Source organism: Camponotus vicinus, unplaced genomic scaffold, assembly GCF_025532165.1.
Source record: "Camponotus vicinus isolate PSW18456_S1 unplaced genomic scaffold, iyCamVici1.0 SCAF_5, whole genome shotgun sequence".
In the NCBI taxonomy this organism is placed as follows: domain Eukaryota; kingdom Metazoa; phylum Arthropoda; class Insecta; order Hymenoptera; family Formicidae; genus Camponotus; species Camponotus vicinus.
This window is the reverse complement of record NW_028141977.1, coordinates 19,951,192-19,978,319: the sequence shown is the minus strand read 5'-3', so window position 1 is coordinate 19,978,319 and position 27,128 is coordinate 19,951,192. Positions and strand designations below refer to the sequence as shown.

Below are 27,128 nucleotides of genomic sequence, written 5' to 3'. Positions count from 1 at the left end.
AGGGTAGAAAAAAGAAAGAAAGGCCTGATGCATGGTATTAACAAAGAAGCACTCGGCAGCACAGGGGCTTTGAATTCACAAACTCTTTCCTCCTCCACCTCCGTTATTTCCTATCTGCCCAGCATTACACATTTTTCTTCGCTTATATCACGAAAAATGTTGGTGAATCGTTTCATACTCGCATTCATAAGTGACCGCGAATTCGTTTTATTAAACTTTTTAAATGAGAATTACATGCATAACAACGATAGCGTTTGATAAAATGAACAAGCATATTGAAAGCATATGAAAAGGACCGCATGTTTCTAATTAAAGTAGGAATAAATGTGAAGAGCGAAATATCTTTAAAAAAGGGAGAAAGTTGAAATATAGAATATCAATGTGTGCTAATATAAATGTAAAATTCTTTTATTTTATTTAAATATTATATAAATGCGTGCAACAAATATTGTTCGACTTAAAATTGCCTCGAATCATATATTCTTACGGAAGTTCGTAAAATTTGATAACGTAAAACATTATTTTATACTTGGGAATAAAAAATGATTATTATATTAAAAGATTACTTTTAATAAAATGTAAATTTTTCAAAACTAGATTCATGTTTCCTTTCTCAGAGATCTCTTTTTTTGATCGATGGAATTATCACCACATTTTGTATTTTTGAAATTATTCGATTATTCCGTAAGACAGTTTACATCTTACATGCATTCAAGAGATAACATTTTAGCAATATATGTGTAATACTATGCTAAATACGGGAGGGAAAGCCTCGTAAGCTCTCGTATAATCCTAGGCAATCCAGATCTTGGATATGAAGAATGTTACATTATCTTAATATAAGGGAAAACAATGTCTGTGTCACATATAACAGCTCGAATCATATATTAAGGAAATAAACCAAACTCTCTCATCTTTGTTTGAATCTCATACTTTCTCGTTATCACTTTGATATCTCGAAAAAAATCAAGAACTTATAACTCCTTCATTTGACCGAATGCGTTAACATCAACGTTTGTACAAATTTTTCCACCGATTTTTTTTAAATATAACATCTTTTTAAGAAACAAGAATCGATTTTCGACAAAATTAATAATAATTCGATTTTTTAAAATATCAAATTATTATTCGATATTTTATGAATAAATGCTATATTTTTATTTTCTTTTTTATTATCTAGAAGATCAATTTTAAAGTTTTTTTCTGCAAATACATCGCAATTACTAAAAGTGAACTACTTAAATGCGCTTTGAACCACTTAAGCAATGATAGTAAAGTTTTGTAAAGTCAATTAGCGATATCTCTTTCATTTCAATCGTGATATTGTCTATCTGTTACATATATGAAAGTTTAAGAAAGAAAATTAAGTTAAGTACTTTTATCTGTTTTAACTAGGTATAAAATTTTATTTTATCTATTTTTGTAAAAAGCACAATCCGCTATAACATTCAGAATTAAAATTTAATATAAATTAATTCTATAATATAAATTAATTCAATCTTTGTATGTTTAATTTGCATTTATGAGATTTTATTATAATTTGCATTTATGAGATTTTATTATTTATTTTTACTTGCACGTATCTTCACATCGCTTTCTCCAGCAAGTGCCACATTTTGTGCGTTTTAATAAGCCGTGTAAAGCAAGTGGAGTTATATCGCAGATGTTAAAAGCTTTATTCAAAGCACAAAGAAGCCTCTCGGGATAGGGCGTTTTTTTTCGTCTTCTCGCTTGATTAATCTCGTGTGCAGAATGTTTCCGCACTTTGTTCGTTAGATTTTTGCATTTCTCTCCCATGTGATCTTAAGAAAGAAAAAACTATTTTTCCTCTTTTTTTTCTTTTTTTTAATAAAAAAAGCAGGTTAAACTTGCCATTAACCCGAAAGAAACTTTATCCCATCTTTTTTGGATCTTCTCATTTTTTCATTAGCCTTACGATTAGTCTTTACGACAGCAGCTTTTTTAAGAGAAAAGCGCCCTACCTAACTTTTTATCTTGTCCGGTTTTCTTCAAGGAAGATCCCTTTCGTTCGTGGTTCTCTAATAAATTGCTATCTAATTGCGCGTCATCTTATACAATGCATATTTTATTAGCAAAAGATTCGCAGGAATTTTCTTTATCGTCAAAGATTAATCATTTCCTAGATATACTTTATGAAGAAAATCGAAAATACAAAGGAGAAATACTTATTACGTATTTTAAAACTAGCAGAATATATAAATATTTTTCAACATAAATGGAAACATGTACGTTCATTAAAAGAATGAAAGTAAAACGAGTAAAATAAGAAATAACATAAATGAACATGTATGATTATTTCGGATTTCATATAATTTAGAATCATTAATTGCGAGCTGTATAATATTTAGGAGCGAAAATAAAGACTTTTTGATTGAAGTTTCTTTGAAGTGACATGACTTAATTCCTCTCTGACAACAGATGTAACCCAAATCGAGAACACGAAAAAGAGAAACTGGGAACAACACTAGGGTATTCACTTTGTTACTCGCAGTTAACGGGAAATAGGTGGCATGGATGGAGACGCTTTACGATCCGTGGAAACTTCGTAATAGTACCGTACCGTTACGACCTTCCGCGCCCTCCGTTTCAATAAACTAATTGAACCTAAAACTTCTCAAAGCCACGTAAAGTCCTAGTCGAACAATATTCATCCACCATCATAAAATACCATGTAGAGTTCTAGCTAAAGTTACGCCAGTGACATTTATTAGAAAATGATTATGGACAAGAATTTAAAATAATATTCACACGTCTTGCAGAGACTGTCACTCACGAAAGTTGATAAACATAAATGCGTTACTGTATTATTATCTTCTTGTGAAAACTAGTTCCGAAAGGGTTTAAAAATATGCCTATATCTAATTTAAAAATTTCGTGTTAAATATTTGTTAAAGGAAATAGAGAAATGTGAAAATTTCTAAAATATTAAAAAGAGAAAATTGACATAAAGCTTTCCATTCTACAAGGTGTCAGGGCAATCTCTTCCCAAAAAAAGCTCTTATAGCTTACCTCGAGAGCTTTCCAAAACACTATAATAAAGTATTTTTTTCATCGAGTACTTTTCTAGTTATGAGGCTTGAAATAATTTTTTAATTTTTACATAAAATATCTAGTAAAATATTCATTTTTCGATTACCTTACCTTGATACTTTTATGTACAAAATAATGAGAGGAATCAATTGGTATAAAGAAAACACATAATTGTTTCTAAGAAAAAATATGTAATTTGCAATTAACAATTACATATTTTTTTTTTTCGAAACAATTATGTGTTTTGTTTACACCAATTGATTCCTCTCATTATTTTGTACATAAAAATATTAAGATAAAATAATCGAAAAATGAATATTTTACTGGATATTTTATGCTTTATATAAAATTAAGAAATTATTTCAAGCCTCATAACTCGAAAAGTACTCGATGAAAAAATATTTTATTATAGTGTTTTGAAAAGCTCTCGAGGTAAGCTACAACAGCTTTTTTTGGGAAGAGATTGCCATGACTACCTGTATGTATAATTCTTTAGTAAAGAAGCTCTAGCAGATTACGGAAACAAATGCATTATTGAGACAATAAAATTACCTTTTATCAGATGGAGAGCTTTAGAGAGGAATTTAGGAGTAGCATCGGCTAGGTTTTCACACTTTCACATTAACTTGTACAACCCAACCGGCTGTTGGGATAGAAAGTTTTCACGCTACACGCGAGTTGAGCCGAAAATGTTATCTCGTCGATGCTGCATTACTGAAAGTTAAGTTTAAGCTATTTGAATCCTGTACGGATCATACAAGTTTATCAGTTATCCGAAAGCTTTTAAAGCATGCGAGACTAGTGTAATGAAAATAATTTCGTGTGATTGCAAAACATTTAGAAATATAAGGGAGGATCAGTTCATCAATCTTTTCTTGTAATAATTAATTATTATATTTATTAATAAAATTATATATTCAATCTTTTAATTATTATTATATTTATTAACCCTTTAATTTTCAAACGATTATAAAATATTTTGTTAACACTAGATTTAATGTTGAATATATATTCAAATCGTATCATTTCATTAATAAAAGTCAACAAAAATTGCTAGGAAATAATAGTAATGATTTCTGTAATTTTGCTTGTAAAATCCGAAACCCATCAAATTGACAGGTCCCGTAAATCTAGCGTTAACAAAATATTTTATAACCGTTTGAAAATTAAAGGGTTAATAAATATAATAATAATTAAAAGATTGAATATATAATTTTATTAACAAATATAATAGGTGTGAATAATAATTGTGAATCTGGCCCCGTAAATCTAATGTTAATCTCGTTTCCTGATTCATAGTTACCTGATTACAGACAAGTGTATAAGCGATAGAATAGTAAGTATACCTTTAATTATTCGCGTATGCGAAATGCAAATATAGATACGCGCTTTCGGAGTACCATATCGCCGTTTATCGAGGTAATGCGACAAGAACTCGACGGTCGTTCGTGACGGAAATATTACCTTGTCAATGCCGCATTAAGACGTGATAAGTTTAAGTTGGGATCCAATTTGAATCTCCGACAGCTTGTTATCTCGACTATGAGCGCGACTTTGGCGATGCGCAGATTTAGCATTCGCCAACTTTGAAACGAGCTAACTCAAAAGCGCGTTCCGCGGAACCGTTCGGCGGTATCTACCAGGAAAATTCTACATTCCGCGCACGTATCAACTCGTGAAAGTCCCACATACCAGAGACGTTACACGGATGTACGGAAAAAATTCTCTTGAAAAGTTTTTTTAATTTAGCATTCTCGGTTTTATGATACGCACTTATGCAAGCGTCAAGTGAGTAAATTATATTAGAATAGTCAGTATAATTTATTCACTTGATCTAATTAACAATGTAATTGTATGTAATTGTATGTAATTGTATGTAATTGTAACAATGTATAATTAACGAACAACTTTAGTCTATAAACTTTAGTACGCGCGTATAAAAGTATTATATAAAATATATAAAAATTTATACATATATATACACACACATTTATACATAAATAAAAATTTATACATATATACACACACATTTTATGATTTTATGAAAATTATATATGTATAATTTATTTTTTATATATGCATTATATTATATATATGATGCAAATCTCAAAGATAAGCGGATAATTAATTCCACAAAAATAACAATTAAATTATATAAATTATAAATTGCTTACCTTCTGCAGTTGTTTCACTAAATGCTTCGTCATAGATCTCCTCTTCTCTCATTTGTTCTCTTCTTCATGGCACTATTCACACGGCATTCAATCATTAAAACATCGTTAATTATGATCCCGCACGCACTAATTAATACAAGGTAATAACATAGCACTTTATGATCCTGATATTTTTCCACAATTGCGCGAAAATTAATTAATTACGCGGGTTGATAATCGTAATAATCATATAATCGCAATCGATAATTGTAATAATCACAAGAAATAACGTTAAACACCTTTTAATATTTTGTAATCGTATTTTATAAGAGATGATACGCGCGACACACACAATACTTCCTTCTCATTCGAGTTTCATCGTGAGACTGACAACAAGGACACCGCATGTAAACAATAGTGTTATACATATCAGAAGTCATACTTTTTGTAATACGATTACAAAAGGTATGATTTTGGAATGTATAACACTATTGTTTACATGCGGTGTCCTTGTTGTCAGTCTCACGATGAAACTCGAATGAGAAGGAAGTATTGTGTGTGTCGCGCGTATCATCTCTTAAAATACGATCACAAAATATTAAAAGGTATTTAACATTATTTCTTATGATTATTACAATTATTACAATTATCGAATTATCGATAAAACTTGAATGAGAAGGAAGTATTATGTATAATAGTGTGTGTCATATCATTTCTCGAAATACCATCGCAAAATATTAAAATATATTAAACGCGATTATTTCTTAAGATTGTTATAATTATCATCAGCGCAATCAATGAATTTCCACGATTATTGTGTTCTAATTCGCCACTTTAACTCGACTTGCGTATTCTAGTAAGAAATAACGTTCTAGTTAGAATAAAAGAAATAGTGACACGTCCTTGTTTACATTGTTCGACAGTCAATACGATATAATGGGGTGACATTCCATTATAATGAAAGGAATGGAAAAGGGGAAAAGGATCGACGCACAGACGAAAAGATTATTATTATTCTGTCAATGTTTATTTATCAGTAAAATTTTCTATCTTGATAACTTTTGATCGCGATTCCATTCAGTTTTCTCTTAAAATTAGATTTGCTTACAATATATTTGTAATAATCACAAATATTCGGCATTAATTATCAGTGATCAATTAAAATGCATATTCTATATGGCTTAGTCGATCGAAATCTATCGCGAAATCTAAATAAAAAAGTAGTCATCGTAAACTGTTATCAATAAATGTATGCGACTTGCGCGTAAATTTCGAGCGAATTATACTTTGTGATTTTCATGCGATGTTGTTTCTTATCGTAATATAATAAAGTTTATTTGTGCAATTAACGTCAGAAGTTTCGTGCAAAATACTATGCATTCATCGTGTTCTACTGACTAGTGCGCGTAATAGTAATTAATCATTTTTCTCGTCGTCTAAATCCTATAAAGCAGCAACAAAGAATGAATAAGAGACGCAAATTACACAAAAAAAAATTTTTTAATTTTATAAATATTAGGAATATAAAAATAATTACGATCAAAGTTATAATTTTCTAAAAATATATTTTCAATATTGCATTCTTATGAAAGAAATAAAATTTTAACATTGATAGATAGAAAATTTAATCACAAAGAATTCAATACACCCAAGATAAATTTCAATTCTCAATTTATGGGATTTTATCTCGTATATTAAGCGTTTTATTAAATCATACGGATCCACTACAGGATAGTATGTTCAGTCGGCAGTATCGCGTTACTTTACTCAAGCCAACCCGTATACTGTTTCAGGCTTTGGTGTACCGAGACGGCAACCTCGTCTCAGGCTCACTCGAGGCGTTGGTACAGCATATGGTGCCTACGGAGGAATATTATCCCGATCGGGCGTACCTCTTCGCCTTTTTGCTGAGCGCCAGGCTCTTCATCAAGCCTCACGAGCTTTTGGGCGAAGTTTGCGCTCTCTGCGAGCATCAGCAGAATCTGAATGGAGAGGGTGGAAAGGTGAGCGCATCGTAGGATATACTTTCGATTTACGAACCGACACGAAATCCTTTGCCGACACCATGGAGCATCCACGAAGGCCGCATGTATTATCGTTTCATCACGGGGTCATGCATTCTTGTCTGCTCCTGCCCTCTTATTATTTCGTTCCTTCACCTATCGCGAAATATAAAGAGTGCAGAAACTTTCTTTGCCCTTTTTTTCATGCTCTCTATCTACCTAGTATCTTACACCTGAGCGAAACAAATCACTCCCTTTAACTTTGCGAGGAATCATTTATCATTAAAATCTTTCTCTCTTTTTTCCTCTCTTTCCCTTTCATTGTTCTTCTTTCTTATCATATTTTTGCGGATATTAAGATGCGGATTTTATGTAATATATATATATATATATATATATATATATATATATATATATATATATAAATTTTTTTTGTTATTTTTTTCTGCTTTTATGAATCAGTGTGATAAGAGTTTTAAAACTTATTCATCATTATATTCTTTATTTTCTATTCACATCGCAAAATATCGATCCAAGAATACATTCATTTAATTTAACTTACTCGGTTCTTAATTTATATAATTTTGAATAATAATGCAAAGTGAAAGGGCACTCGTTTCCATCCAGTCGTTCTGTTAAATTTTTGTCTTTCGAAGCAAAAATTTGTCTTTGTCATTGAAAAACGATCAAGTATTTCATATGTATTCCAGGAACGACTGCATCGCTTCGTGCCGCGACTGGTGCAGCTGCTGGCGGAATGGACGGAAACATTCCCCTATGACTTCCGAGACGAGAGGGTGATGGGTCACGTCAGATCCATCACGCAGAAAGTCGCTGCGGTCGACGCCGCGGCCAGGCAGGAAGTTTCGGCATTGCTGCAAAACTTACTGCTACGACTGACGGCCTTGGAAAGGTACGAGGAGGGCCTTGCCAGACTAGCGACTGAGGCAGCGACGGAGCAGCTTACACAGGTTTGTGAGTTTCAGTACAAGCGCCCATTTGCGGCCGTCAGTTTGCATCTCGCTGTCCCGCTTTTGGCTCGGTTAGTCGCTTTAGCGCGACGTTTTTCGAACTACAAATATCGCTGATTCTAACGTTAAAAATTCGCACATGTTGATGCTTGGTAAAAATAACAAAAGAGAAAAACGCATAGGGAAAACAGCAAAATTTATTATTCTGCCTGAATAATAAAAATGCAATTTGATTATAACATTAGTTTAGCAGTTCTCACTTCTTTCGCAGAGAAATTAATTTAAAAAAACCTTTGTAAGCAGATTCACGTGGATCACATAAATCACATCTGATATTAACGATGATAATTTACATAATGTTCTTGTAAATTAAAATGATATTTTTTACTCGTATAAACTATAAATAATTTTTGTGTATGTATCTGTTTTAATTCTAAGTTAAAATTTGTTGACATATCACAATATACATGTAATATAATTGTACAGTGCAAAAGGACAGTGCAAATTTATTAATTAAAATTTGATTATATCCATATCCAGAAAAAGGTTGAGAGTAAAATTACCTTATGTACTTTGCATCATCAGACTTTATAATCTCATTTTAATATCATAAATTAATAAGGGAAAAAGTATCGATGTTTTTGGTCGGTTGCTCATTGATCCGGATAGCGCATTGTTCCGCAATTTCAATATAGATTTATACTCACGTAATCCGGTTCGCCCTGTTGCAAAGCACGATTACTCGGTCTACCGTAATCGCATCGACCCTTCGAGGACTTTCAACATAATGAAGCGATAATATTCTCCCTCTGGGGGTAACACCCCACCTCTTATACGTTCTCTCTCACTTCCCGACCATTTCACACATGGTTACTGTAACGCGCCCGTTACGCTCCGCGAACAGTCCCGTTCTTCATGTTCGTGTATCATACATACTATACAGACAAACACACACGCACACATATACACCGCTCGAAACGCACAAACTTGGACATTTACGTACGCGTACGCGTGCACTTTGCGCAGTTAGTCTATAACCGGATTAGTTGCAGTTTCCATGCTAGGAGACGTTAACCATTCCGTTAATTTCATTATCGCGCACCTATCTGCCGCTGCTTGTAACGTCCGTTAATAGGTAATTTGCAGTTGCATTAGTTAGTTAAATATGCCCGACCGTGTCGTGAGCGGTTAATCAGTGCGAAATTGTCGAGCTGCGTATCCCTCTGAGTATTACGCGAGCCATTTCGTGTAAATACTCGAAGAATGACGACGATGTTTAAGATCAGAATTTCTGTGGGATTGTAATAAATTACAAATTATAACAACCGTACTATTCGATGTGTCTATCTTCAAAGCTTAAACGTTAATCTTTTGACTCACACAAAATATACGTCGCTTTTTCATTAAGCAAATTTTTATTTTTTCCCTAGATAAAATTTTATCGCAAGAATGTACATAATCTTGCGAGAGTCACTTTTGTAGAATAAATTATACAATATTTTCATATATTTTTTATTTAAAAAAGATTGCAAAGATATTCTACAAGAGAAAAAATATTTAAAAAAATATTCTCTAAAAATTTTTCATTTGCAATATTTTATTTTCAAATTTATTTTCTCCAAAATTCGATTATTGCTATGCATTATTTTGTTAATAATAAATAATTTGAAGTTTTCATCTAAAAATTATTTTAAGTTGTATTCTAAATAACTTTTAAGATACTAATGTAACACAATATAAGTGAGGGGTTAAACGAGTCTATGCTAAACTTACGTACACAATAATTCTGCCATGAATACGAAATAACTATTACTTACGTGCGGGACTAGAATAAAATTAGGTATTCGTGTAAAACGAAAATTTCCATTAAACCCGTGAGATAGAATTTCTGGCGAGTTTGTTCCAAAGAATATTAAAGCAACCACAGTTATTTGCCGACTGTGTGGTAAATGTCGCAAAATTTCTACAAGAAAATAAGGCAATTTCGCAATATATCGGATATGAAATCGCAATTTGCTCATAAACTCTTCTTCTAATATATATACTTGTATACACATCAATTTATATGAAAAAAAGTCAATAAATATGTACGATAACAATTTATTCTATTCTTTGGGATTTTATTATCTGCTAATGTACATTAAAATTTTTTGTGAATTTAATTTTATTCTTTCTAATACTTAATTTTATTTTTTCTATACACTCAGAATATTTTGTTAAAATGTATTTATTGTTAAAAAAAAATATATATGATGAAAAATCACGGAGATGGTTGCAATCGTTTCAATAGTTTCTTTAACATATGTGACACTCAGTTTACGCGGAGATTACTTGTTCCGGCTCCAAGACAAGATAGCTTGAAAAGGAGAGACACGAGAGCTCCGAAAGGCAAAAAGAAACAAAAATAAGAATTGAGAAGAAGAAACGAGACGAGAGGAGCAGCGAGCTCTTGCAAAGCTCCGGCTTATTAAACCGCAAGTTCTCTTCGCTTTTTCAACTCGTTCTGTGCCACGACGGCAGCAACTTTACGTAATTTTACGTAGAGAAACGAAATATAACTCTCGAGATCAATAATTCGATCGTAATACTATATTTCTCTCCCTCTCTCATTTTCCTTACTCTCATATTTTTCTACAGCTATATTTTTTTTTGAAAGTTCGAGCCACATCTCTTGTATGTATATTCCAAGAATTTTTATTCATGCCATAAATTATGGCATGAAGCAATATTTTTCATTGTTTAATAATAAAGTGACATGTATACATTGCTCTTTAATTAAAAAATACCAGAAAAACGAAATGTGTTTTTGCGTGTGCGTATTCTCATATATTTCAGACTGCAATTATATTTTTTTATTCGTTGTTTGTTGTTCAAAACGATAAAAATAATTCTAAACGCAAAAAGTTGAATTATTAGTTGACCGTACTTTCAAGCGTTCGGTACGTATCGCATCTTTTTTCAGGAAAAGATTATTTTTTTTTTATCGAAGACGAGAGAAAACTTACGAGACCAATAATGAGTTTTCGATATTTGTTTTCTTTCTACCAACTGATAACTTCTAAGTATCTATATTCTATATCGAAAGCTGACAGAAACAAACCTCGTGATCGCGAGTACTCTTTCCTTCGTTAGAAATTTCGTTTCAACTTTTAATTTGTTTTATTCGTCGATTCGGACGAGTTTCTCTCTTTAAACTTTATGAGAAGATAGCGTATATGCATTTTTTATTACGAATAACCAGTTTATTTTATCTCGAAATTAATTTTGCAAAACATGTTTCTCAAATAGATTTAACGTTCGAGAGAAATGTATAATTTTGTAATTATATATTTTATATTTTTCTCTTCTTTGCTACAGAATAGATTTAATATCATAATTATACGTGTTTCTATATCAGAAAGTTGTTAAATCAATTAACATTTAAGTCAATTAAACTAAATGTGCAAAATTTATTAGCCAAGTCAAATACGTCGAGCGTAAGACCTCATTAGATACAGCAAAGGAAAATTTCGTACATTCTAATTATTATGTAATTTCTATTACATCAGATTAGCACTTTGCAAGTGAACCAATTTAATTAAAAACAGAAACATTTGTATGTATATTTGATAGCTAATCACAAACGTTAATGACAAGCATAATATTATTATTCGCAAAAGTATTCTTGAAAGCTTTCTGGAAAAATTTCATTTAAAATGCGAGAAAAAAATCAAGATCATTTTCCGTTTCAACAGCTTATTTCGAGTATAATGCAATTTTCTTATTTCTACTAAAATATAATAATTTCATCACGTCATGAAACAACAGCCGAGGAAACTTGCCACTTCGATGCAAGAAATCTCTCGCGAATCTCGCAATGTGATCTTACGTGCATCAAAGTGAAACTACACTTGCCTAATATCTCGCAGCAATGTTTCTTTGGGCACTGCGCCGGATATTATCGCTCCCGGCAAATTTCCAAGCAACTCGCAACTTTGCCTCGATCCGAGAGACTGTCACTAACCGATTAGATCTTTTCAACGACTTGCCCTAGTAAACCATTACAAACTAACTCTGTAGTCCTGCACTGATTTTATTATCGTAATTGGTCACGGAAGCAAGACAAAGTATCGCTCGATAATAAAAGAATTGCTCGAACTAATAAAAGACGAGAGCAATTTTAAATAATGGAACAGTAAATCGCGATTCCAAATAATGGCATATCGTTGTGTTTCCATAAGTAATGATGAGCTAATTTACAATCAGAGAATTTAACATTAATGTTAACTAAAATTACTTTCTTGTTCCCACGATTAGGAGAGCAAGATAATAAAATTTAAATTAAAATTTAAGATAAAAGTTTCGACTATCTCTTTTGTGACGTAAACTCTTCCATGTTTTTCCACTAAGACAGCAATAAAATTCAGTTTCTATCATAGCTATACTCATTTATTTCTTATACTTGTAGTAGCTTGTAGTAGCTTTTATTAATGACGGTTTATAGAGAATTTCTACGGCTTTGCGCTATTATTTATGAAAAAAAACTGTTACTTAGCGATAAAATTTTGTCCTTATCATATAAAATAATTTTGTTCTTACGAGTGTTCTTGATTCATAAAAAAAATTTTATATTTCGAAATGCCATCTCAAGCTGCCTTATACTTTTTACAGTCGAAATCGGAGCTCTTACTACGCGAGAACCCTTGAATTTGTTCTTTTACCAGCATTTTCGTCAAAGCAATTTCTTCTTCTCCTAGTTAAACTCTGTCCACTTCTGTGCCGGGCACTCCGATAATACTATCGACGATATAATTCAATGGGAGAGGAAGTCCGTCTCGAAGTGCCATTTCCTCCTAAACGGATCACGCGGCCCACTGATTTTATTCGTCGCCTTTCGACGACATCTTTCCTTTTCCGCCGCAGTCGAGATATATATATATTTACCAATCCCTCGTCCTCTACCACTTCTTGTAACATTCAAAAGCTGTCAAAGCGTGCGTATCCGCATATACAACGTTCACACAGTTATAAGATGATAGAGAATACAGTCTAGAAAGTCTATGCAAGCTCATTCTCTCTCTCTCTGTTTCTCTCTTTGTCTCTTTCTCTCTCACACATACACACACACACACACACACACACACATCAGCCTTTGAGATGTTACATTGGAACGAATATCGTCGACAAATCAAATGGAATAAAGCGAGCAGGGACTAGTAAAGAAATCGAAGTTCTGAAAAGCCGAAGTCTTTCGAGAAGAGGTGAAAAAGTATAAAAGTCAAAGGCGATAAATGTAAATGTCCATTTGTTACAGCACTATTGCGCGACAAATTTTCCTTTTTCGTGATACTTTATTCTATCATGTTTTTTGCGCACTACATTTGACTTTGATAAAAGTAAGATTTAAAAATAATGGATCCCTTGAGTTTGTATTAGTACTACGATTCTAGAAACTAACTATGATTCTTTATACTTGTATATTTACCTTATCTTTATTATCTTATTATTTTTATTATTTTATCTTTATTTTTATACATCATTTTTGATTAATTATATCAATTATTTTAAAAGAGCAATACTGATTTTTTTAAATCAAAATAGCTAACAAAATTAAAAAAGATTAAATCTGTAGCAAAACTCATGTAAATAGCATGAATCAGTATGATATCTACCTAGAAGTTATTTTGTTTGAAAATAACATTTATATTTTCAAATTAGCGTTCTTTTTATTATTATCTAGATATTTTTCTATGAGCTCGCGTATTGTTTTTAATTTACAATTTTCATTTTCTTCGTCTTAATCGCGGGGAACTTTTTCTCTTTTTTTAAATACAAGAGCTTCAAACCACTTTAATACACAAGTATTATTTTGTCTTTCAGGTGGATATTACAGAACTCTGTCCATCAGCCACTGTGCTGGCACAACAATTGACCCATGTGGAACTCGAGAGACTCTCTTACATCGGACCCGAAGAATTTGTGCAGGCTTTTGCCAAAGTGCGTTTATTTCCAACAATGGCTTTTTCCAAAATAAGTTTATTTCCAACAATTATCTCATGCCAGTCTGAACTTTTTAAATGTTTTTATAACAACTTAACTTATATTATTATATCAGATCATTAAACACTATTATTTTAATTATTCCATCAGGAATCGCCGCATTTAGAAACGTCTTTCAAAGATATGAAGAAAACCCGAAATCTTGAATCATATGTTCAATGGTTTAACAGATTGAGCTATTTTGTAGCGACGGAAGTTTGCAAGGTAAATATTATAATTTATCACTTTAAGAAATACCAATATTTTTTCAATATTCTTTACAAGTTTTGATACAAATAAATTTTTTTTTGTCTTGAATAATGTTGAAATAAAATCTTTCAATAAAGAAATTAAATCTTAAAGTAAATAAATATTTTTCAAAATTGTTAAAAAGTTTGTCGTGTATACGTACGCGTTTGCATATGCGCCAAATATTTTATAACCATTTAATTTTATTCTTTTAGCATGCGAAGAAGAAGCAACGCGTTCGTGTCGTCGAATATTGGATCGAGACTGCCCGAGAATGCTTTAACATTGGCAATTTCAATTCCCTGATGGCGATCATCGCTGGCCTTAACATGTCCCCTATATCTCGCTTGAAGAAGACGGTAAGTGTGAAGAAAGTTTAATTGAAATTTTTCTCAACTTGATATTAATACTTGCTTTGAATATATATATTGAATATGATATATATTGAATATATATTAAAATATAATAATTAGGAAAAAAAGAGGGAACTTAACTTTAACAAACCGTGTGCGATAATATACATATATTAAATAATATACAGGATGTCGCAGACCACCCGTATCAGTCGAATATCTCAAAAACTGAGCGCGGCAGACAAAAATATTTCAGACAAAAGTTGTAAGGTTTCAAGTAACGCATTACATGGCGATATCAGTATGACCTTGAAGAGTATTGTCAAGGTCACGTAAAGATCACCTTGAATTCTGTAAATGAAATTCCCTATTTTTTATTGCATATTCTTGTAGCTTATCTCGAGGGCTTTCCAAAACACTGTAACAAAATATTTTTCCCTCAAGTACTTTTTGAGTTATAAGGCTTGAAATCATTTCTTAATTTTACATAAACCGTAAAATATCTTGTAAAATATTCATTTTTCGATTATCTTACCTTAATACTTTCATATACAAAATAATGAGAGGAATCAATTGGTGTAAAGAAAACACATAGTTATTTTTAAGAAAAAATATGTAATTGTTAATTGCAAATTACATATTTTTTCTTCGAAACATTCTGATACGGGTGGTCTGCGACACCCTGTATACATATGTGTGTGTAATGTACGTATTTTCCGCGATAAATATAAATTGAATCGACGCAATCGTTCGCAAGTAAATTTTATTACAATTTTGCATTAACAAGTTTCGCGAAAATTGCGTCCGGCAAATTGAAACCATCGATACGTTTTACTCGCGCGGAGATAGCCGGAACAATGTATGCATGCATACATACATATATCTCCCAATTTTGCATTCGTGCGAGAGAGCGTATCTAGAAAGTGCGAATATCCGCGGGACTGTTAGCGCCGACGTATTTTTTGCGCTAGAGTGCAGCGTCGGGGAGATAATGGCGCAGCGACACGACTGCCATCCCCATGTTCGTTTACACCCCTTCGTGGGATTGCACGCCGGAGCAATAAGCGCTCTGTAATCCTCGTAAATCGAGCGTGGTGACGCTCAACATTGAGCGTGACAAAACGCCGAGAGCCAAATTTCCGCGTCGTTTCTCCGCAGAGAAAAAGAGTCAGCGAGAGCAATTTTGGTCGCACTTCTCCACATATAATCTGGCTTAGTTTTCGAGAACGACGGACCGTTAAATTCTCTTCTCATTTTTAGTCGAACGATAAATTTACTTAATTTTCGTACAATTCATTATTGCGCGTATTAAAGTTAGTAAGAGTACGCGATACTTTTCTCTCGTCTCTCGAACGCGAAAGGAAACGTTACAAACGGTCGCTATTGACGGAAAGAAAGCAAAAATAGAGCGGTCAAATTGACTCGATTGAATTTTTCCTATCGCGGTTGGCGCCGCAGGAAAGACCCGAAATGTGGCTCCTGCGAAATGGGTTAATTAAAAAGTTTCAAGTCAAACGACGTTGCCCGGCAACGTTGTCCTCGCGTCATTGCCGTTCCTTTCGTCTCGTTGGGAATTAGCTAATTGCCCTACCAGCTTTCTACGCCCAAGGGAGGACTCGTGCCATTACGTATTCTCGATTTCCACGCGAATGCACTACGTCCAAGAATTCCTTTAATCCAGTCGTCGCACTCCCGACGGAATGTTCCCTCGAACAGCGCTTCCGAAAGAGCTTTCACATATATTAAATATTTATCTCGAAATAATGAAACAAAACTCGACGAGAAAAAATTTGATTTTTAATAATTTGAAAACTGTTATCTTTTTAAAATATTAAAATTTTGATACATTATAAACGAAATATATTTGTCGTTATATTATTGTGCGCTGTTATTAAATATATATCAAATTTATAATTATGAACTTAATTATAAGTAGTTACAAATTTAAATTTTTTAAATTTATATCTAAAAGACAAATTCCCCAGAAAAAGTGTAAATAATAATCAATTTGACTAATTGAATAACATGAAGAGAAAATAATCCAATAATATTAAATACTAATGTTAATAATAATATACTTAAAATACTTGTACTATTCTTTGTGAAATATTCGTAATGTGTTAGAAAAAGATAATCAATCATGATTTAAAAGGGACTTATAATAATAACGATAAATAAATAAATATTAGAATTCTTCCGGCATATTCTGGTATATTCTAATATACGCGAGAATAATGCATAATCTCCTATGATATGAATCAATTAAGTATGATTATCATAGTCCACTACTTGCGCTTAGTTAATGAGGAGCTCATGAAGCTCATCAGCTTCATATATCTTCCCTTGATCTGTTAATACGAGAAATCTAAAGTCAATCATCCCGCTTAAAATACTTGATTGATTTCAGATCTCATATTAACAGATCAAAGGAAATTTCAAAGGAAACAGTAGCAAACCAATGTTATCTTTTGCATTTGCACTACTAGTCGTACCATTTCTGGCAATTTTGCAGCGCGCGCACGTTTCTTATTGAGCTATCGATCTTATCATCAAATTTGAATTTATTTGCCATAGCTCGCAATTGTATAACTCACATCAACAGATAACATTAGTCACCTTAAAAGAGAAGCAATATGATTCGTTGTAATGTAAAACGAAGTAAGGGAGAAGCACAAATGTATTTATCATGCACGGAAAAATAGAAAAACAAAGAATGACATGAAGTTTACATTCCTTGCATAATAAATAAAAAGTTAGATATGTTGTTGACACACGAACAAAATTAAAGATAATTTATAAATTTATATAAATATATCAAATATAAGTTGCTAAGCTAAAGCATAAATATAGTAACAACATATTATATAGGAATTTGAAACGTATTCCTTGCTAAATTTTAAATTAATATTTAATTTATTTAATCAGTTAATTTACATAGAAAACATGCGATACAATCATTAGAATTATCAATAAACATATCAGTGATCAGTAGTTTTTGATGGTTCCATATTTTTCGAGAATTATATTCAGCTATGTTTAGCTCGGAAAATACAATAGCATTGAACAGAAAAATACAAGTAGCATTGAACTTGCTTTTCTTTACATGAACTATTTATATATCACACAAAATTTAATACTTTTCTTATATTTATTTTTTTACTATAATACATAGTCAACAACTTTTAAATTTAATTTGTTTTATCAGAAATCGACATTCATCGTTTCATGACTTATCTTTCAGCATTAGAATATAGCGTGGAGCGCCAAAAATATAACATCAGTGCAAGATACAATATTATAGCAGTAGGGATTAATTTACTGAGTAAATAATCTGCAAAAGACATCTTTGCCTGTGAAAAAGGTTTTCCGCTTTTCAAAAAGCTAATTATGTTTGTTCACGACTATTCCGCTTTCATTCCGCGTATTCGTATCGTCATTTCATTTTATGCCGAAGGATAATTTACGTTCGTAATCCTGCTCGCGCGCGCCTGCCCGATGATGAGATTCTTTTACTTAGTAAAGCAGGTGTGGAAAAGATAGCTCGAAATGGAGTTTTCTTAAGTTGCAAATCTTCAAATAGTTGGAGAGATAAATATACAGAGATAAGAGAAAAAGCAGAAAGAAGTATTGCTAGAAAAATAAGTAAAAGTATAATAGAACTCATTAACTTCTAGTATCAGAATTTATCTTTACAGAAAACATATATAAATTAAAATATATATTAAAATATATATTTATAAATATATATAAATTAAAATATATATTAAAATATATATTTTTTTTGCAAATAATTACATTATTCAAGATTATTTACATATGCTGTATTATAATTGAAATATAAATTTTTTACATACACACATAAAATATGGCACACTATATAAAATATGTATGAATCTACGCATGTGCGTGTGTGAATTTCAAATCATAGGTATAATTTTACGAAAATAAATTACTAATAAATACTAATTTTAATATTTGAGATCTTTTGTTATTCGATTTAATGTTTTATTTAGTGATTCTTCTTTCGTGCAAAATTATGTCTATTAGTACAATTTTATTTTATTTTCGTAGGAATTTATCAATCAAATTTTGAAAGGTTTAGACTTTCTTAATAGAGATCTCTTGAAAAAACTTTCTTTAAAGGAGATTCCTGATTACCTACCATCCCTTGCGTTTCATTTCTATTTTTTCAATGATCTTTTCCTAGAAAGTTGATTTCGTTTCTTCCGCACGCGATATTTCGACATCTTTTCTGTCGCAGCCAGTTTCAATTTACCAGATCTGGCAAGAGTCTCCGATTGCTTCTGTTTTTGCTCTAGACGAGCCTTTCCGGTGGAGTCGAATCGACTCGGACCAAGAAAAATGGCTCCCATGATAGGCAAGAAGTATTCTCTGGAGATCAGTAAGACAGGATCAAGAGGCAAAGTCTCGACGAACAAAACAAGATTTTACGAAATAGAGAATTATTTATAAAATTTAAATCCGATTTATTGAGATGACCCTATAATCTTATTGTCAAATATATATTTAAAAGATAACAGATATAAAAGAGATGTAAAAGAGAGATTCACGTATTTTTAAAATTTAAAGACCTTAATATAAAGTCCTTTTATATATATATGGACTTTATATTAAGAGAGAGAAAGAGAGAGAATTTATTTTTATATTTTTGAGAACAAAAAAAGGAGAAAAATAAGATAAAATAAAAAGATTTAAGAAGGCTAAACAACTATCAGTATTAAAGAGTTTGTTATAGTAAATAGAAATTGAGATTAGAAGATAAAAGCATTTCGCCGTATCTTAATTCTGAGGCTTGAACCAAATGCAAATAATATCGAATGGCAGATTTCTTCTTAACGAACGAAACATGCTTTTCGCATCAGATTAGACTAAAGGGAAAAAGGGATTGAATCGAAGAAAACTGCAAATGAAGTTGAATCCTGAGATATCAGCTTAGATTTGTATCATGCTGTGAATATCTATAGTATAAAGTAATGTTTTGTTGATTTTAAGAATACTAACAATTATAATTCTCTTTTTATAATTATAATCGTAACACATTGTTTTGTATAGGGTTCTTTTTTATTTTACACAGAACTATCTTTTTTCGACTTTCACACCATTATACCATTTTAGTAAATAATTTTATATAATTTTAAATTTATGATTATAATCGCAACACATTTTTTTGTATGGGATTCTTTTTTATTTTACACAAAACTCTCTTTTTTCGACTTTCATATTTATTACATCATTATACTATTTTAGTAAATAATTTTATATAATTTTAAATTTATGATTACATTATCCCTTGCCCTGCGATATAGATAGGACACATTTTTATGATTTTCAGTGGTCGAAAGTACAATCTGCCAAGTTCTCAATTTTGGAGCATCAAATGGATCCTAGCAGCAACTTTAGCAGCTATCGCAGCACATTGAAAGCCGCAATGTGGCGTAGCGCTGGCGCTACAGACGAACGTCAACGGATCGTAGTGCCCTTCTTCAGCCTTCTCGTTAAGGATCTTTATTTCCTTAACGAAGGTTGCAGCAACAAGTGAGTAATATTTTTTCCGTTTATCTATTCATATAGTTTTATAATAAAAATCTTAAATTATATGAGAGAGAATTTATTGCAGGAGACGTTCTAGTTTATCTTTAATTTATTACAGAAGGTAATATTGTTACTAATATTGACTGTAATAACTTTTTGATCAAATAGGTAATTGATCAAACATGTCTGACATGTATCTGAATGGTTACACGTCTCATGAACAGATGTCAACGCAACTTTGACATTATTATAGAGATCGAAATTATCGATCCACAATGTGTCAAACACAACGCATGCCTAAACGAGCTTTCTCATGGCTAATTAATCCCTGCTGCTCAAGTTCAATTATGCATTTCAGACTGCCAAACGGCCATATCAATTTTGAGAAATTCTGGCAGTTGGCGAAACAGGTGACTGAATTCATCGCGTGGAAGCAAGTTGCCTGTCCATTCGAGAAGAATCCGCGCGTCATTGCCTTTCTTCAGGCGAGTCCCGTATTAACGGAAAACAGTAAGTAATATTTATTTTATTCCGCTGCGAAAATGCATTAAAATGATCGAATTCGTCAAATTTCTGTCCTGTTTTGTTACAGCACTTGCGCTAGCGTCTTTCGAGTGCGAGCCGCCCGACAACAATCCGGAAAAGGAACGTTATAAAGCTTTAAAGTGAGTATCTCAACATGAATTAGATGGATAGAGACGCGATCTTCGAAATCCGCCTCTTTTTCGAAATACATATTATTATTTTTTTTAAAGTATTTAAAGTGAACAAACGATGGAGATTTTGGGGCACAGTAAAATTTTGTTATATTCAATACCAATAGATCAAATTTTCATTGTGCGTAATGCAATAAAGTTTGATTGGATCTCTAATCGATTCTATCAATATTAATAAAATAGTTTTGCAGAATTACTTGCTTTGATCAAACGCACAAAGCAAAAAGTAAGGATTTTATTGCAATTATATGTTAACAGATCTGAGATGAATGCCCAGTGAAAGCGAGCTATGCCGAAACATGCCGAATGGGAACGGTATTGATATAGATATACATGTGGAGATACATTTATAAATATTAATATATTCATAATCGTAGTTATTTTATCCGTGAAGAAAACGAGAGAGATAAAACGAAGAGGAGATGGAGGATCGACAGCGGACTAAAGTATTACTGGGGCGACCTACGTGAGATTAGGTATTTCTGTCTTGCGAATTTTATATACGATCAAAAATTCCCAACGACGACTTGACATCATCGGAAATGTAATCGCGATTTGTACAATCATCGCTTACCTTTCTGTTGCATTTTTTTATTTTTCGCTGAAATTTATATTTATTTCATTATATTTATTTATTTTAACTACATATCTAATTTAGATATATATTAAATTCTCTCGATTTTAATTTGAACGAATAAGCTTTCGTTGATTATTGGTCATTTGTCGAATTATCGTAAAAGAATATTATTTTTACAATGCAATACTTATGAATTTTATTCAAAATTTGCGTTTTTAAAATTTTCCAAATCTAGCAATGTCGGGTAAACAATTATCACTCATTTAAATGGTAATCAATATTAAAATGCGAATCGTCAATGAATGAGATCATCGATTGTACAGATCGATCGATTTCGATAGTATTTGTGGGAATCGAAGTTTCGACCAATTTCAATAGCCAAAAGCTTTGATGGTCATCGTGGCGTGAATATTGAGTTATGCACGTCTCGAAGATGATTATGAAATTCGCTCGACAATGTCGCGTAGACGTAAGTATAGTTCCTAAGTCCTCGACCCGTTGGCAGCTTTTCTCTCGAGCGCGAGAATCGAATTGCGCGATTCTCTTTACACTTCCGGACAATTTTCGGATACGATGCAAAGATTTCGGACTCGCTCGAGAAAGACGCGATCGGCGTGCTCGATCTTTTGTACATAGTCCTTTTGATATACGCTAACAGACATTTAGGTGTGAGAAGTAGGGTCGTTCCTGTAGAATAAGCCCGCGCGATAAACTTGGGATATAGATCATAAGGAAATATCGTCATGCACGTACTTAAGAGGATGAGCAACCAATCGCGAAAACGATCAATCGAGACGAGGAAGATGGAGAAATCGAAAATATCGGCGAATCGACATGGCTCGGCCGTGTTTTTCATGCGTTTGTCAGATTGATTGATTCGGTAAATAATAGTCGCCGTTTCCGTTTCTCCTATGACGCACGCAAATATGATTCGTCAAATTTACATGATTTGCGCGCGATATAGCAACCGAAATAAATACGATTGTAATAATAATCTCGTGTGATTTTTTTTGTAAAATTTGAATAAAATGGAAGAGAAATAATCTGAAACGACATTTTACATTATTGTAATTATAAATTATTCTCGCAAATTATATCGTGACATGCGTAAATTTACATAAATTTCACAATTTGTCAACATTTATCATTTAATTAATTAATATTTAAATAATTAATTTAATCAACAAATGATTAATTATCATAAACAATTCAATAGTGAAATATACTTATAAATGAATACATTAAAGTGCCAACAAAATTAAATTATCTTAAAAAATTGGCAAACCGGTTTTTTTCGGAATGAATTAGGTATCAATTAATGTGATCAATTAATGTGTCATTAAATATATAAATGTAGTATATCGTGTTTTTGATGAATTTTAGGAAAAATTAAACGGAAAATTGCGAATTATTGCATATTTAAAAAATGAAAACGTATTTCTTAACGTTAGCGTGCGTCACTGTTCTCTTCGCGAAATTATATATATTTTCCCCGTAAAATCAATGTCTTCATAGCAAGTGAGAATACAAATCTGCCATAAAATACGTGAGATAGAAAGAGAGAGAAAATATCTACTTCTCTTTTTATATTTAAGCAAATACTTGCCTAGATAAATTTCAAGAGAAGAAGACATATGTGTTTCCGAGCAGTTATAGGGACCAAGAGTTCGTTTCTCCTGGGTACGTAAAGTTTGCCTATGGCATGACAAAGTACCGGGAAATTGCGATGGCACGATCGAAGGAGAGAAATAAAACGAACTGTTTCGAATTTCGCTCACTAGGTCACGACTTTGTGGTCTGTGAGAAAAATTGCATGCAAATCGAAACGCGTTCCAAATCGCGATCTCGTTTATCTGAAATGGATGTATACACATAAATTGAAGAAATAACGATGTTATGTAATAACATTTCACGATTCTTCGAAACGATATTGCGCGTTACGAAATATAAAAATCTTTTCCAACTCTTTCGGTTCCTCTTCTCCATTTCGTTCATTCCCATTTGGTCCTTAATAAAAATTTCATATCTGTTCTAATTTCTTTTTGCGGTCAACAAAAGGATCAATACCGATTGTCAGAAATAGTCAGTCGTGGTCTCCTTTCATCGATGAGAAAACTTCCCTTTGCATTTTTCATATGTTGTCGAGAAACCGGAGACAACCTCGATTTTTCTTCCTTTTTATATATTTCCGTAAGTAATGTATATTTTTATGAGACTTGTGTATTTTAATCGCGTTTTTCTCTCGGCACATAAAGTAAAAGATGACAAGAGATATGAAATGCACTTAGTACACCAAGTGTACAGAAAGATCGTGTAACAAAGAAAGTATAATTTATCGATCGAAACGACAAATTACGCGAGCTCTGCGCGAATCAGGTCATCGTAAAGAATACTCATCTCGAAATATCTATTATTAAGATAATTGTTAATTCACAAGTGTCATACGAATTATTCACTTTTTCTGTATGATTTTCGCCAAACAGTGTCTTCATCATTACGTATATGCATTTATTATTAAAGACTCATTCAGTCATCGGTGAATGTGTTTTTCATTATAAAATGTTTTTAAAATTTTATAAGTAAAATATACTAATATAGTGAAATATATGTGTGTAGTTATAAAAAAAATGAAAAAAAAAACACATGTGCGCCGAAACTTGTTGTTATAAACAACATTCTTTTTAACACTTTTACAAATTTACAAGTGCCCAATATATAATCCGTCAATTTTTACTCACTATTGACATGTTATAAGTATCTGATAATTATCTTCGTCCAATATTATTAACTCGATTAAAATTATCAATTCGATTCGCGGATATTCGAACGAGATCTGGTTATGCCGCGAGCTCGTGGCAATTTTCCATAAGTAATAACAAAACCGACACATGCACGTTACCGTAAATCAACAGTAAAACAAATTATATCATCATCTTTTTTCTTAAGCGACGCGCATATTATTACATTGTCAATAATCATGTTAATAATTATATCGTGATCGCATATCGTTTATTATCGCTTTGACCTTTTCTGCTCGATATCCGTTAATCCACTCGAAATCATTACCCATTTATTTGTTTCGCTCCACAGATAGTATTATATCATTGACGGATTTTCTATCATGCTGTTTTGTACAATTTTTCTAACAAACACAACGCAATAAGTTTGCTAAGCAAAAATATCGTTGTGGACATACAACATCGATCCTTTTCATAATACAAAACATTTTTCGAATATTGATTCTCCACTCATTACCACAGTATTTCGATCGTCAACAATTATCTATCACTATCTTTCTCCTCGCATTCGACGACACTAGCGACACGTTCTATAGTTAACAATTCTGTACATAAGAAGAAAATCGTGTGTGTATATATAATTATATACGTATCTGTACGTTATTTAGATCTAAAAGCATAGGCCACGATCGAATTTAAGAATCAACGGAAATGAATCCGTTTCGTGGCAGAATCTACGACCTAGTATCAGCGACTATAATCGCGGATCGGTCAATCCGAGATTGCCTAATGCAACTTTAAAGTATGTTCATACGTTTATGTATGTATGTGTCTTCGAACGTGCGATTGATTAGAAGACGAAGGTAATTCTTGCTTGATATCTAGTCATTAGATTGTTAGTTTGATCCGAATTTGTGCCATTAAACACGGAACTGTTTATTTTCCTTCAAATTATTAAACTTCTCTTCTTCTCTATTCGAGATTTATTTAATTTTATCAAAAAAATTATTATTAAGATATTTTAGAATACACATCTTTATATACTAATAGTTTAATATTATTATATATTTTTGATATTTTTATTATGATATATTTCTCGGTGACACAAATTCGGATCATTTTATGCCTAAATTAAGTGTATTCGAGTTAAGTATTTAATATATTAATTGCAGCTTTAAGCGTATTCGACATTCCCTTAAGTAAAATCATAATTGCACTATGCGACGTAGATAGGATATCTCTTTTGTAGAATTTTGCGAGCTCATTCTTTATTTGTCATCTTAAAGCAAATATCTATAACTGATGTGTTTAATATTTCTTAATCTAAAGTTTTTTTCGTACGTACATGAAAAAATGATACATCAAAATCTTATTTACAAGATTGTTATTCGAGACTATTAAAATCTTGCCAATAAAGTACTTCAACGATCATGTATCCCATGTGATTTGTGAGTTTCTTTGTGTTTGCAAGTGTTTGTAAGCAAAAATCGCTATAACATGTACTCGAAAGGATGAAAGTTTGACTTTCAGTTTGACGAAGATTGTACCGAAAGAAATAATCGTGATGTTGGTACGATTGCTATAAATGATAAATGCAATGGACACATGAATCTTTTAGCATGAATATTGTATCGGCGAAAACGGATGCCATATTTTAAAACAAAAGGTCACATTGTCTGGCAGAATTTTATCGCAAAAATATTTTTAAGTTGCTAAAATGATGGTAGAAGCATATTAATCGAGCTGGAAATTTCGCAGAAAAATAAAGAAATATTTATAAAATTGTTTGATATAGTATGTGCTTTTTTCTGCGCAAATCCTTCAATTTTTCCAACAAATTAACAGTTGTGATTTTGGTACAATCTTCATATAAAAGCATAAGGATCCTTTTGAACTTGATATTGTGAATCAATGTTTTAAAATTATGCTATTTTATGTATTGATTAATGTTCTCGTCGTTTTTATATATTTGTCTTTTAAGAGAGCAAATAGTGGGAGAGGTAATTTAATAAGCGAACAATAGCAAACTCGTTTTAGCTTTTGTCTGATCAGCCTAAATTACAACAGCGTAATAATATAACTCAGATATGTAAGTTATACTGCAAGCAAATCGTTTTTTTTAGCAATATTTCCATTTAACTTGTATAAACGCCATCCGTTGAGTTGTCACTTTAAATTGAATCGGGTCAGAGATATATGTTGGGACTATTGTACATAAAATAGGCTCAATTATGTAACAGCGACAGAAATGCAGCAATTACAATATTATTGTAGAAACGACGATGTCTTATGAAATAAACTGCAAACTGACAAAATTACTACCGACCATATTTATATTCGCATTTTTTATTGACATTGATGTTTTTATTATAGTTTTATTTATATTTAAATTCGCGCATAAATGACTATATATACCTATGTATGTATAATTTGTAAAAAAAATAGAAACAACAAACTGTAAAATAACTGTATAAATAATCTTCTTTTATTTTTATTTTCGAGCGAAACAACCGAAATGTTTTGCTTACATTTCATTCTCGAAATACAGCACAATTTTTTAGCAAAAGAAGAGAAAATTTAACTTGACATTTATCTAACATTTTCTTTGTTTTCGTATTTACAAAAAATAAAATGCATTATATTAATTAAAAGTAAAACATGGTAGAGTTTTTAAATATCAACACAGCAATTAGTCAATAAACATACGTATACGTCAATAAATTACAAATCTTTTTAATAAAAAACG

General features: G+C 31.7%; 1 protein-coding gene across 2 annotated transcripts in view; it reads left to right on the top strand.

Moving 5' to 3' along the window:
• LOC145971786 (uncharacterized) overlaps nucleotides 1-26,700 on the top strand; it is a 261,713-nt gene extending 235,013 nt beyond the window's left edge. Inside the window, exons 5-14 of one of the 2 annotated variants that reach the window (XM_083099837.1) lie at nucleotides 6,998-7,207; nucleotides 7,918-8,178; nucleotides 14,038-14,154; nucleotides 14,308-14,421; nucleotides 14,661-14,804; nucleotides 20,152-20,354; nucleotides 20,710-20,861; nucleotides 20,944-21,016; nucleotides 21,326-21,382; nucleotides 21,445-26,700. In XM_083099837.1, coding sequence (XP_082955963.1) covers nucleotides 6,998-7,207; nucleotides 7,918-8,178; nucleotides 14,038-14,154; nucleotides 14,308-14,421; nucleotides 14,661-14,804; nucleotides 20,152-20,354; nucleotides 20,710-20,861; nucleotides 20,944-21,016; nucleotides 21,326-21,347 — 1,296 coding nt within the window. In that variant the 3' untranslated portion in view covers nucleotides 21,348-21,382; nucleotides 21,445-26,700. Of the gene's footprint in view, nucleotides 1-6,997; nucleotides 7,208-7,917; nucleotides 8,179-14,037; nucleotides 14,155-14,307; nucleotides 14,422-14,660; nucleotides 14,805-20,151; nucleotides 20,355-20,709; nucleotides 20,862-20,943; nucleotides 21,017-21,325 lie in introns of both variants that reach the window. The other variant, XM_083099836.1, reaches the window with a different exon arrangement.
• Nucleotides 26,701-27,128: the final 428 nt, after the last annotated feature.